The sequence below is a fragment of the Carassius gibelio genome, chromosome A7, assembly GCF_023724105.1.
Source record: "Carassius gibelio isolate Cgi1373 ecotype wild population from Czech Republic chromosome A7, carGib1.2-hapl.c, whole genome shotgun sequence".
Classification (NCBI taxonomy): Eukaryota; Metazoa; Chordata; class Actinopteri; order Cypriniformes; family Cyprinidae; genus Carassius; species Carassius gibelio.
This window is the reverse complement of record NC_068377.1, coordinates 2873121-2886270: the sequence shown is the minus strand read 5'-3', so window position 1 is coordinate 2886270 and position 13150 is coordinate 2873121. Positions and strand designations below refer to the sequence as shown.

Below are 13150 nucleotides of genomic sequence, written 5' to 3'. Positions count from 1 at the left end.
TTGTTCAAAATAGTAATTGTTTTTACTATTTCAAATGATTAACCTAAAGGACAATCACAATTCCTTTGACTGTAACTTCTTGTAAACAAAAAACGGTTACTAGGGTTAGTTAGCCCAATTTGCAAAATGATGTCATTAATAACTTAAGCCGCGTTTCCACCGCAGGAACTTTACCCAGGAACTAGGGACTTTGGCCTGGTACTTGGTGTGTTTCTACCGCAGGAACCAGGAACTAAATAAAGTTCCGGGTAAAAAAATGCCCCTTAGAAAGTCCCTGCTGGCGAGGTAGTACTTTTTTAAAGTTCAGGAACTTTCGGGGGCGGGACTTTGGCGCTAAACATTCTTGCCGCGTTTCCACCGAAATTACCCGGAACATTTGTACCAGGAACTTTTTTTCCCAGGAACTTTTTTCCCCCCAGACCTGTTGCTTTCTGCGTTTCCACCGCGGTGTAAAGTACCGGGTAGATTAGGCAAATGACTGGTGACGTAGGTCTGCGCGTGTTTCTCAATACAAAGTACCTCTGATTTAAAAAAAAAAAAAAAAAAAGTACGCTGATTTTGGACGTGCATACTCGGTAGTTAGTTCAGACTTTGTGCATTCACTGGGGAGTGTGATGTCTGCAACTACGCAAGTCCGGTAAATCTATAAACATCTATAAACAGCAGCGTAACTATATACTATATATATATATATATATATATATATATATATATATATGATACTTGATAACTTCAGTCAGCTCGTCTTGGCTACTGCAATTTTCCCTACTGTATATTTACAATAAAACGAAATATGATATCAAATACCACTGCCTCCTTTCGTTTTCATTTAAGCATAATAACAACTGCAGAAATGTACTTAGGTCAGGGAAATGTGTATATGCAGCCATTACAATGAAAGAAATATTATATAGACTTGCCTTTTTTATTTTCATTTTAACATATAGATAAATTGAATACAGACCAAAGAAAACCTGTTAGATTTACCCCGCAGCTGAATTATATTTTATGTTTAACCACTAAAGACACATCAGAGCCAGCGGCGCATATCAGAAGATCTATCCCAGGAGAGGCTGCTCTCGGCGGATACATGAGGACTGAGCTCCCGCTGATTGCGTGGAGCTCACCGTCTACGAGATCGGCGAAACACATTTTTAAATAGGCGCTGTCTTTATAAATAAACCATAGATTTGAGTTTTAAACAACTACATTCTCGCCTGAAATACTTTTAAAATTACATTTCATGACACAATAACAGTAATATTTGAAAATTATCCGAATAAATGGTGGTTGAACTCAACCAATGCTGCGTGAACTCAGATCGCTTTGGCTACTGCAATTTTCCCCTCAGTATATTTACAATAAAACGAAATAGGATATAAAATACCACTGCCTCCTTTCATTTTCATTTAAACATAATAACAGCTGCAGAAATGTACTTAGTTCAGGGATAAGTGAAACGTTATATACAGCCATTACAATGAAAGAAATATTATATAGACTTGCCTTTTTATTTTCATTTTAACATATAGATAAATTGAATACAGACCAAAGAAAACCTGTTAGATTTACCCCCCAGCTGAATTATATGTTATGTTTTAACCACTAAATACACATCAGAGCCAGCGGCGCATATCAGAAGGTCTATCCCAGGAGAGGCTGCTCTCTGCGGATACATGAGGACTGAGCTCCCGCTGATCGAGTGGAGCTCTCCGTCTCAGAGATCGGCGAAACACATTTTTAAATAGGCGCTGTCTTTATAAATAAACAACAGATTTGAGTTTCAAACAACTACATTCTCACCTGAAATACTTTTAAAATTACATTTCATGACACAATAACAGTAATATTTTGAAAATGTTGATCCGAATAAATGGTGGTTGAACTCAACCAATGCTGCGTGAACTCAACCAATCAGAATGTTTAGCGCCAAAGTCCCGCCCCCGAAAGTTCCGGAACTTTAAAAAAGTACCACCTCGCCAGCAGGGACTTTCTGGGGGGCATTTTTTTACCCGGAACTTTTATTTAGTTCCTGGTTCCTGCGGTGGAAACACACCAAGTACCGGACCAAGTCCCTAGTTCCTGGGTAAAGTTCCTGCGGTGGAAACGCGGCTTCTGATTGGTTGAGTTCACGCAGCATTGGTTGAGTTAAACCACCATTTATTCGGATCAACATTTTCAAAATATTACTGTTATTGTGTCATGAAATGTAATTTTAAAAGTATTTCAGGCGAGAATGTAGTTGTTTAAAATTCAAATCTGATGTTTATTTATATAGACAGCGCCTATTTAAAAATGTGTTTCGCCGATCTCGTAGACGGTGAGCTCCACTCGATCAGCGGGAGCTCAGTCCTCATGTATCCGCCGAGAGCAGCCTCTCCTGGGATAGACCTTCTGATATGTGCCGCTGGCTCTGATGTGTCTTTAGTGGTTAAACATAAAATATAATTCAGCTGCGGGGTAAATCTAACAGGTTTTCTTTGGTCTGTATTCAATTTATCTATATGTTAAAATCAAAATAAAAAAGGCAAATTTATATAATATTTCGTTTCATTGTAATGGCTGTATATAACTTTACACATATCCCTGAACTAAGTACATTTCTGCAGCTGTTATTATGTTTAAATGAAAACGAAAGGAGGCAGTGGTATTTTAGATCCTATTTCGTGTTATTGTATATATACTGAGGGGAAAATTGCTTTAGCCAAAGCCATCTGAGTTCAACCACCATTTATTTGGATCATTTTCAAATATTACTGTTATTGTGTCATGAAATGTAATTTTAAAAGTATTTCAGGCGAGAATATAGTTGTTTAAAACTCAAATCTGTGGTTTATTTATAAAGACAGCGCCTATTTAAAAAATGTGTTTCGCCGATCTCTGCGACGGAGAGCTTAACTCGATCAGCGGGAGCTCAGTCCTCATGTATCCGCCGAGAAGCAGCCTCACCTGGGATAGATCTTCTGATATGCGCCGCTGGCTCTGATGTGTCCTTAGTGGTTAAACATAAAATATAATTCAGCTGCGGGGTAAATCTAACAGGTTTTATTTGGTCTGTATTCAATTTATCTATATGTTAAAATGAAAATAAAAAAGGCAAATTTATATAATATTTCGTTTCATTGTAATGGCTGTATATATACACATATCCCTGAACTAAGTACATTTCTGCAGCTGTTATTATGCTTAAATGAAAACCAAAGGAGGCAGTGGTATTTGATATCTTATTTCGTTTTATTGTAAATATACAGTAGGGAAAATTGCAGTAGCCAAGACGAGCTGACTGAAGTTATCAAGTATAATAAATATATATATATATATATATATATATATATATATATATATATATATATATATATATATATACACATATATATATATATATATATATATATATATACACATATATATAGTTACGCTGCTGTTTATAGATTTACCGGACTTGCATAGTTGCAGACATCACACTCCCCAGTCGAATGCACAAAGTCTGAACTAACTACCGATGATGCACGTCCAAAATCAGCATACTTTTTTTTTTTTTATATCAGCGGTACTTTGTATTGAGAAACGCGCGCAGACCTACGTCACCAGTCATTTGCCTAATCTCCCCGGTACTTTACACCGCGGTGGAAACGCAGAAAGCAACAGGTCTGGGGGAAAAAAAGTTCCTGGGAAAAAAAGTTCCTGGTAAAAATGTTCCGGGTAATTTCGGTGGAAACGCGGCATTACCCTCATGTTGTTTCAAACCCCTAAGACATCAGAGGGTCATTTAGAATTTTTTTGAAGCATCGAAAATACATTTTGGTCCAAAAATAGCAAAAACTACGACTTTATTCAGCATTGTCTTCTCTTCCGTGTCTGTTGTAAGACAGTTAAAAACAAAGCAGTTTGTGATATGTGGTACGCGAACGAATCATTCGATGTAACCGGATCTTTTTGAAACAGTCCACCAAATCGAACTGAATCGTTTTAAACAGTTCGCGTCTCCAATACGCATTAATCCACAGATGAATTAAGCTGTTAACTTTTTTAATGTGTCTGACACTCCCTCTGAGTTAAAACAAACCAATATCCCGGAGTAATTCATTGACTCAAACAGTACACTGACTGAACTGATGTGAAGAGAGAACTGAAGATGAACACCGAGCCGAGCCAGATAATGACTCATTCACGAGTCAAGAACCGTTAGTGTCAGACGCGTCCGATTCGTGAACCGAGGAGCTGATGATACTGCGCATGTGTGATTTAGCGTGAAGCAAACTGACACACAGAGCGTCTGAACTGAACTGATTCTTTTGGTGATTGATTCTGAACTGATTCTGTGTTAATGTTATGAGCCCAGTTGCAGTCAACGCCAATGACGCCATTGCATCGAGCGCAAAAGAATTGGTGAACTGTTTTCTTCAAGTGGTTTATTGAATCGAACTGTCAGAAAGAACTAACGTTACTGGTCATCCGAAAACCGATGCAACCGGTTCTTGACTCGTGAACGAGTCATATCTGCCTCGGCTCGGTGTTCATCTCTCTCTTCACAGCAGTTCAGTCAGCACGCGCTGCGCACTCTTCTTAATCGCTTGATTCGCACAATGATGTGCCAGCTTCATCAAACCTGCCATGCAATCTACAGTTCTGGCAGTGGTTTGTAATGGAATGATTCGTAACATTATTATAATTGTAACGAGTAACGATGCAGCACATAAAAAAAATATCGGAGTAAAAGTATTAAACTCAGCGAAAATATGTACTGAAGTAAAAGTGGAAGTAGGAGAAAAAAATAATACTCTAGTAAAGTACAGATACCGCCTTTTAGTACTTAAGTACAGTAGCGAAGTAGTTCTACTTCGTTACTATACATCTCTGACACCAAACACAGAAAGATTGATTTCAACCATTCATTTCACTGCAATTTTAATCTTTGGCATGGCCTTCCTCAGTCAATATTTAAGATATAAAATTATATTTTTACAGAATGTTCTACATCTTTATAAAGGATGATTTTATGTAGAATATAGTAAATCACAAACACAGGGTTGCTGGGTTTTCACAGACAGGGTCGCAAAAATAAATACAACTGAAATAATTTAAGCTGAATAGCTAATATGACTAAGACTGAAAAAAATTATAATTATAAAATATAATACTAATAATACTAATAAATGAAAATTTAATTATTTACTAAAACTTGAAATTGAAAAATAAAAGCTAATATAAAATAATAAAAAACTATATAAATAATACATGTAAGAATAATATATAAAATAAATAAATACAATAGTATAACATTTATTTATTTTGTACATATTCTATTGCTACCTTTTATCCTTTAATTAATTTCAATACTATTCTATTTAGTATATTGTTTTATTATATTTTAATTGTCATTTTGTATTATATATAAATTATTGCATTCCTTTATTCTAGTTTTATACATACTTATACATTTCTTCCCATTTTTTTTTGTAATGACGTGTTTGTTAAAAAAGCAGTTCACTTCGTGTCATACTATATGGATGGTTATGCATATGACAAATAAAAATGTGATTTGAAATAATATAATAATAACATATAATAATAATAAATAAAACAAAGTGTAAATAAGGTAACAATTTACAATAAGGTTTCATTATTTAACATTAGTTAACATGAACTATACTTACTTACTAATACATCATTCAAATCAAAAGTTGTATCTGTTAACATTAGTTAATGCAGTGTGAACAAACATTAAAATCCATTAACTAATGTTAACAAATGAGATATTATTGTAAAGTGTAACCATTAATTCTGCTATAATAATGCAGGTGCACACTTAAGTAAGACCCGCTCCAACTAGTCACAGATGTCAAACCTGCTTAAAATCTGACGAGCGTAGTGTTCGAGAACAAACTCGCTGATTGTGTGAGAGTGTGTTTAGGGATCATAGCTTCAGATGAATGAGTCTTAAACAGCAGGATGTGCGTCTGACCTGACTGCTCTGAGACAGACGGCGCTCCGAGTGGAATGGCCCCGCCTTAAAACGGCCCACCTCCAATCTGATTGGTCCAGCACAACTCTGAGGGACATCCAGACGGGTTCATGTGAGTGATGCATTGTTCTCACATTTACACCAGATCAAACACATTTACGATGAACAATTCTCAAATCTTATCGCACATTACTTCCTCAGCTTTTCACCAGGGTTAGATTTGTTAACAAAAAACTAGAACTAAAACTTTAAACTTGAAACTCTAAATAAATACAATTAAACATTAAAATATAAAAAAAAAACTTAACCTTGTTTTAATTAAATTTTAATAAAAAAAAATAATAATATTACCATGTAGACAAAAAGATAAATGATACAAATTACAAAAGCACAACAAATTTACTAAAATAAAATGTTAATTTTTTTTCAAAATGTTAGCAAAAACCACTGGTTTCACAAGGTTCATAACGTTTAAGCTAAAAACTAAAGCGATTTCTATACAAAACAAACTTTCGATTATCCATCTGAATGTCTGAAGATCTTTCAGTAGTAATCAAATGAAAAAGGCAGTGCTTCTGACATTCACCTTGAGCAGCGCGGCCACGTACTCTTGTGTGGCTGAACGAACGTCCTCGCCGTTAACCGAGAGGATCTGATCTCCCTGCATCAGCCGTCCATCCGTCTCCACCGCTCCACCCTTCACAATGTCCGAGACGAACACCCCTGTGTCGCTCCTGAGACAGAGACGGAGTTAATCACTGACAGAGACACACAGCTGAACATGCATTATGAGCACTTGGGAAAAAAGACTGTAGTGTATACCATTTAAGTTTTATACAAATGTTATACTTGTAGTGTACTTCAAATCTCAAAAATATATTTAAAATAATATTCATAAAATAAAATCGTCACTAAAGTGCCTTAAAGAGAGTCACTTTCATGACTGTTTCTGAACACACTTAAGTACACTTTTAAAATTGACCTTTGAAATAATGTCAAATTAAGTTGAACTTTAAAATACATTTAAAATCATTATATTTGAATAATATTTTGTTGTGTTTGCAATAAATCTTTTGATGTGTTGACTAACATACTAAAGCACATGTAAAATACTTAATAATCATTTGAACTGCTAAAGGTTGTTTGATATTACATATATTACAAATATACACACACTGCAGTACAACTTAGTTAAAAGTTGACTTTATTGCTAAAAAAAACACTTATGTTCCATTAAATATGTTTATTATTGCTTATCAATAATATAACTTTTGCACATAATACTTTAGCTTGGAAGACATTTTTTCTTAACTTATAAGTGGCTATATTTTGAAATGTACTCAAGTCCCACTTAAGTGCATCAAAAAGTTCAGAAAATTGCATTTTATATCAATGAAAACTATAAAACATTTAATCACAATCAACATTTTCATTTTAGAGTCTGAAAAAATACCATTCAGTTCCCACTTAAGTATGTTCTTTTAAAGTCTTTTAATTCTGTAGTAAGTATTCTTTTTCAATCAAGCTAAAGTAAAGTGTTTTGTTTTTCTTTTTCACAATTGGAGTTATATCTTAATGATATCTGGCAAATCTAGAAAGTAGACAGTGTACGGAATATTTTTTTAAAAGAGATGTTTGTGTATATTTTTTCATTTCATACTCATGAACAATTGTTGCAATTTAGCAGCAGACAATGAGCACACCAGAAAGCTGATAACTCACAAATACCAGCTTTTTAAAATAACCAGTTTTAATAACCGTTTACATGCACTTCAGTAAATCACGTTTACCTGACTTCATTAATAAATCGATTTATTTCCCTGTTGTGACATCAGAACAACCATTTGCATATCCAACTACAAGCATTCCATCTATTGTCAGTTTTGATGTTAAATAAAGTTTGCAACATGTCAGCGAGAATAACTCATGTAAGTTGCAGAAGCATCCATTTCACATCACATCTGTTATGATTTATTTTCATTCTAATGTTTTATTTTTAATATTGACACGCATCCTAAACTTATTCAAATGCAAGAGATACTGAAGCATTTTCATCTGTTTAGATACAGATTAAATATGGAACGCAATTCTGATCAGTGTGCAAAAATATGTGGAAACCCCAATTAACTTTACTGACTAGTCCCTTTAACTAGTGTTCTAGTACCTTCTCCCGATGATGCTGAGTCCGAGTCCATGGCCTGGTTTCTTCTGAAGTTCGACGCTCAGAGAGTCCCACAGCTCCTCCTCTTTATACTGACCCTCGTCTCTGAAGACCGTCAGACGAACACACTGCGGAGTCTGCCGCAAAACATTGATGGCCTCGTCGTGCGTCGCCACACGCAGATCCACACCGCTCACCTGAGAAGAGAACGGCTGACATCAAATCAGAGCACTAGTCAGAAGAGCGTCTGATGGTGGAGATTTTACCTCCAGAATCTGGTCTCCTGCCCACAGACGGCCGTCTTTAGACGCGGCTCCCTCCTCGTACACCTCGTGAATTATTATAGTGCCCTGAACAGACAAACACCGTTCTTATGAATGAGTTCTTCCATCCTTGTCAACAAGAAGTGTGCTACATTGTATTCAATGTCTGCTTGTTGTGTGCTTCAAATTTTAAAAGTATATTTAAAAAAAAAAAAACTTAAGTGACTTAAAGACAGTTTCATGATTATGTTCCTTAACACGTTTAAGTAAAAATTGCACAATTGGGCCAGTGTTATGATAGTATTATTTATCTACACACACTTTATTATAGTGTTTATTTAGACTTTTAATTAGTTTATTTATTAGTTTGTCATTTGTATTAGTTTTGTATATTTCCTTTTAAGTTATTACTTAAATCTTTCAGAAAATGCGTTTTCATTTTAACGCATTAAGTTTTAATTTTAAATTTTAGAAATGGTGTAACATGCCTTTTTCTTTTTTAAATTAATTTTATTTATATTTAATTTCAAGTTGTTTTATTTACATTTTAATTTTATTAATTAGCTTTTATTATTATTATATATATACATATTTTTTTAGTTGTAGTAATTTTGCTAAGCTTTTGTCATTTCTATTATTGTTTTATTTCTATTTAATTTTTATTAATATTCTTAAGGTTTTAAGTTTACCTTTTCAGTTTTCATTTTAATATGTTTAGTTACTTTATTTAAAGTTTTAGTAATTGTCTAATGTTTTGTCATTTGCATATATATTTTTTTTATTTCTGTATAAATATTTATTTTTTATATCAGTTTTAGTTATTTTAGAACTTTCAGTTAGTTACCAAGGAAACATTTCTAAATTATGTTCTAATTAAAAAAAATATATATTTTATTTCAGGATTATTTTGCTTAAAATATATATATTTTTAATATATTTTTATTTTGAATTAACAATAAAAACCAACAACTGGATTTTCTTTGAGTCCCAACATTTGGAGTTTAATATATCAAGCAAATGAAAGATTGGTGGAAGCTAATTTGTATTGAAATCAGGTTTGTATCAGTCGATTGTGAAACAAGTCAGTGAGTTTATTCACCAGAAGCGTGTCGCAGCCGCCCACGATGCTCAGCCCCAGTCCTGTTCTGCCCTTGCAGATCTCTATAGTGGTCTCACAGCCGGGGATGATGGGACACGTGGCCGGATCAGACGCCAGTGTCGCCGGTGTGGAGCATCTGCTCGAAGCTGCAGCAAAATAATCATCATGAGGACAAAGATCAGCTTCTGATTTATTCATCAACAAACTCTTTCCATGTTCCTTTAATAACTCCCTGATCCCCTCCCCTCTTACTCCTGATTGGCTCTGTCTCTGATGATGTCAGAGAAACCAGTGGCAGGCTGCTTCCCAAGTCTGATCCCGAGCAAATCTGATTGGACGAGGAGGGTTTGGAGGCGGAGTCAGTGCAGATGCTGTGTTTGACGGATTGCTGTCCTTTCTGCAGCAGTGACTTCACCTACAACACACACACGTCACATCAGACACTGACGGTTTTGGAAATACTGAATCCTATTTACATACACTACTGATCAAACATTTGTGGGTTGGATGGATTTAAAATTTTTGTGTCTCTTCTGCTCACAAAGACTGCATTTATTGGATCAAAAATACAGTAAAAACTGTGAAATATTATTACAATTTAAAACAAGTGGTGTCTATGTGAATATCTGTTCAAATGTAATTTATTTCTGTGATCAAATCTGTATTTTCAGCATCATTACTCCAGTCTGCAGTGTCACGTGATCTTCAGAAATCATTGTAATATGATGATTTGCTGCTCAAGAAACATTTTTGATATTGGAGTTGAAATCGTGCTGCCCAATATTTTTGATGAGACAATATGGTCTCAAAAGACTTATAATATAGAGGACAAAAACAATTTTGTGATACATTTAGACCAGATTTTTGTCATTTAGATTTAGATTTTTGCTTGGCTTTATTAAAAACTGCCGTTTGGATATTCTTTTCTCCTTCTGCTTTACACAGAAGACAGAAAGTCATAGAGGTTTGGACTAACTCAGGTGAGTAAATCAGGACACAACTGCCTACTGCTTTAAACTCTTACTTAAAAACATTTCACAGCTGGAAAGAGTTTTACCTTTTCCACAGGGAGTCCCAGCACCATCTCATCATCCACTGAGAGCAGCCGGTGTCCTGCAGCAGTCTGCCCGTCCTGAAACACACGCACACACACACACACACACACACACACACACACACACAGGTTTGAGATTGTGTTACTATAAAACACAGATACTCAATCAAAAGCCTTATTAAAACTAAAAGAGACAGTATTAGTTCACACTAAAACACACCGATTGACATTAAATGTGACTTTTCTTTTGATGAATTATTTACATTCACAAAGTGTGCTTGAAATGTATTATCCCATTTTCAGGCATGCTGGATTGTGATTGGTTAACAGCAGCATTTTGAGTTCAAATATTTTTGTATTAATTAAACAGGGTTATTACTGACTTAAACTAAAACCATGAAAAAAATATTTTTCGTTACTTGAAATAAAATAAACATTAGCTGAATTTAAACTTAAACTTATTTTGTTTGAGCTAGTTTGCAAGGCAATAATTCTCAGTTCGTTTAGTTGTAATTCTAAAATAACAAACGAATAAAAGTAAAACTAATAAATACTATATAAATATATTTTTAATCAATAAAAATGACACAACAACAAAAACTACTGTTAACTGAAATTAACGTAAAAACTGAAATTGTAAAAACTAACTCAAAACGTTAACACAAACTATAACAGTTCATCAAAGATGCTAAAATAACACTTTATGTTTACTTTCCTAAAACCCTTTGCTGGTCTTATCGAGCACAGTTCATCATCAGAACAGAAAACGTTGGTCTTTGTCAAACAGACAAACATTTCAAGCCCTGAATATCAGAAATATTTCACATTAGAAAAGTGAAATGAAGATCATTTCTGTGGTCTTTAATTGTGTGGCACAGTGATTCTTACCGTTCCAGCCGCTCCGTTCTCCTCCAGACTCTGAATGATGCGTCCGCTCCTGCTGTCATCCTCCTTCAGAGAGAAAGAAACACTGAACTTCAGCGCTACGGAGAGAGAAAGCACACAGAAGAGAGCAGAGGAGTGTGTCTCACCACAGGAAGAGTCACGTGCTGGATCCCGTCTAGTGTTGAGCGGGCCGTCTCAGTCTGCGGACCAGAAAACATGAATGATTGAACCAATGATTGAACCAGATTGACTGTTTGTTTGCTTAGCTTCAAATGCTGGCCCCTTACAATCTCTTAAAATCATGAAATGGACTTATCGAGATGTAGAGGAATGCTAACGGATAGCACTATGTTTTCGAAAATAAAGTAATGAATGAAATCTTTTTATATACATCTGGAATGTTTAATGTGTGTCTGTTCGCTTCACCTTGTGAAAAAGTTGTAAACTTTACAGTACTTAAGAGTATTTATAATGGAAATAATATAATTAAGAATGGAATATTTTCAGGCAATTAATTGCATGCTAATTGTAATTAAATTATACTGTATTACAGTTTATATTTATATCAAATGCAATTAGTTGAACTCTAGAGTGTTTTTTCCCCACTCAACTAGGACTTAATATATAATTTTTATGCATTTCTTAATGACTTCTGTTATCTTTGAAATATGGTTAAAGTACTTCTGAATGTACTGACAAGCATTTATAGTGTATTGTGCTTAATTGTATTGAATGTGCACTTGTAGTGTACTTCAAATTGTAAAAATTATACTTTTAAAACATTAATATATTTTAAATTCACTAAATCGCAACATCATCACCACAAATGTGTTATTACAAATATTTTAAAACATAACATACAAGTCTCAATAGAAATTATATTTTATAAAGTATATTTTTAGTTTATCATACATTTAGCAGTACTTTAACCATATTTCAAAGACAACATAATTAACAAACAAATATGTACTTAAGTCCTACTTAAATATAAACCAGAACTTCTATTATCTTAAAATATGGTTAAAGTACTGCTGAATGTACTGATATATTTGGGATTACACATTTGTAAGGAAGTCTCAGTTCATTGCATTTAAAAATATATTACATTCAAATGTAAAATTGAAGTACAGTACTTAACATGTCTCATCAAAAAAGTGTACTTCTTTAAAACATGACAAGCGATGATTAAAATAATGATTTAAAATGCACTTTAAAGTAAAACTTTTAATTTGACATTATTAAAAAAGTCTTTTTATACTTAAGTGTCTCATAAACGTGTCTCTCTTTAAGTCACTTAAGTCAAGTCAGCTTTACTTATATAGTGTTTTTAACAATATAGATTGTGTCAAAGCAACTTTACAATATTAAAATATGAAAAGTGTATGTCAATAATGCAAAATGACAATAGTAAACACTCAATTTTCAACTTAAGTGGCCTTTAATTTGAATAATTTTATATTATCGGCTTCTACAGTTTTAAAAAATATATATTTTTAATATTTGAAGTACACTATAAGGGTACATTCAGTTCAATTAAGAGTACTTCTTTTTCACAAGGGTCTAAAGTTGACTAAAACTGATTCAGAAATGAAGTAAGTAAAGGCACACAGATGTGTGTGAGTATACAGTACCTCAGTGTGTGCGTCCAGTGAGTCCATCTCCTTCATCGGCCCAACAGCCATCTGACTCAAAGCATCTCTGTTCCTGAAACACACACAACCAC

General features: G+C 34.0%; 1 protein-coding gene across 6 annotated transcripts in view; it reads right to left on the bottom strand.

The window, feature by feature from the left end:
- LOC128016416 (multiple PDZ domain protein) overlaps nucleotides 1-13150 on the bottom strand; it is a 77351-nt gene that overhangs the window by 4301 nt on the left and 59900 nt on the right. For all 6 annotated transcript variants that reach the window (XM_052600891.1, XM_052600892.1, XM_052600893.1 and 3 more), the window contains 10 exons: nucleotides 13059-13131; nucleotides 11574-11627; nucleotides 11431-11493; nucleotides 10546-10620; nucleotides 9741-9903; nucleotides 9489-9634; nucleotides 8393-8476; nucleotides 8130-8323; nucleotides 6552-6699; nucleotides 5966-6052 (listed from right to left, as the gene is read on the bottom strand). In XM_052600891.1, coding sequence (XP_052456851.1) covers nucleotides 5966-6052; nucleotides 6552-6699; nucleotides 8130-8323; nucleotides 8393-8476; nucleotides 9489-9634; nucleotides 9741-9903; nucleotides 10546-10620; nucleotides 11431-11493; nucleotides 11574-11627; nucleotides 13059-13131 — 1087 coding nt within the window. The remainder of the gene's footprint in view (nucleotides 1-5965; nucleotides 6053-6551; nucleotides 6700-8129; nucleotides 8324-8392; nucleotides 8477-9488; nucleotides 9635-9740; nucleotides 9904-10545; nucleotides 10621-11430; nucleotides 11494-11573; nucleotides 11628-13058; nucleotides 13132-13150) is intronic.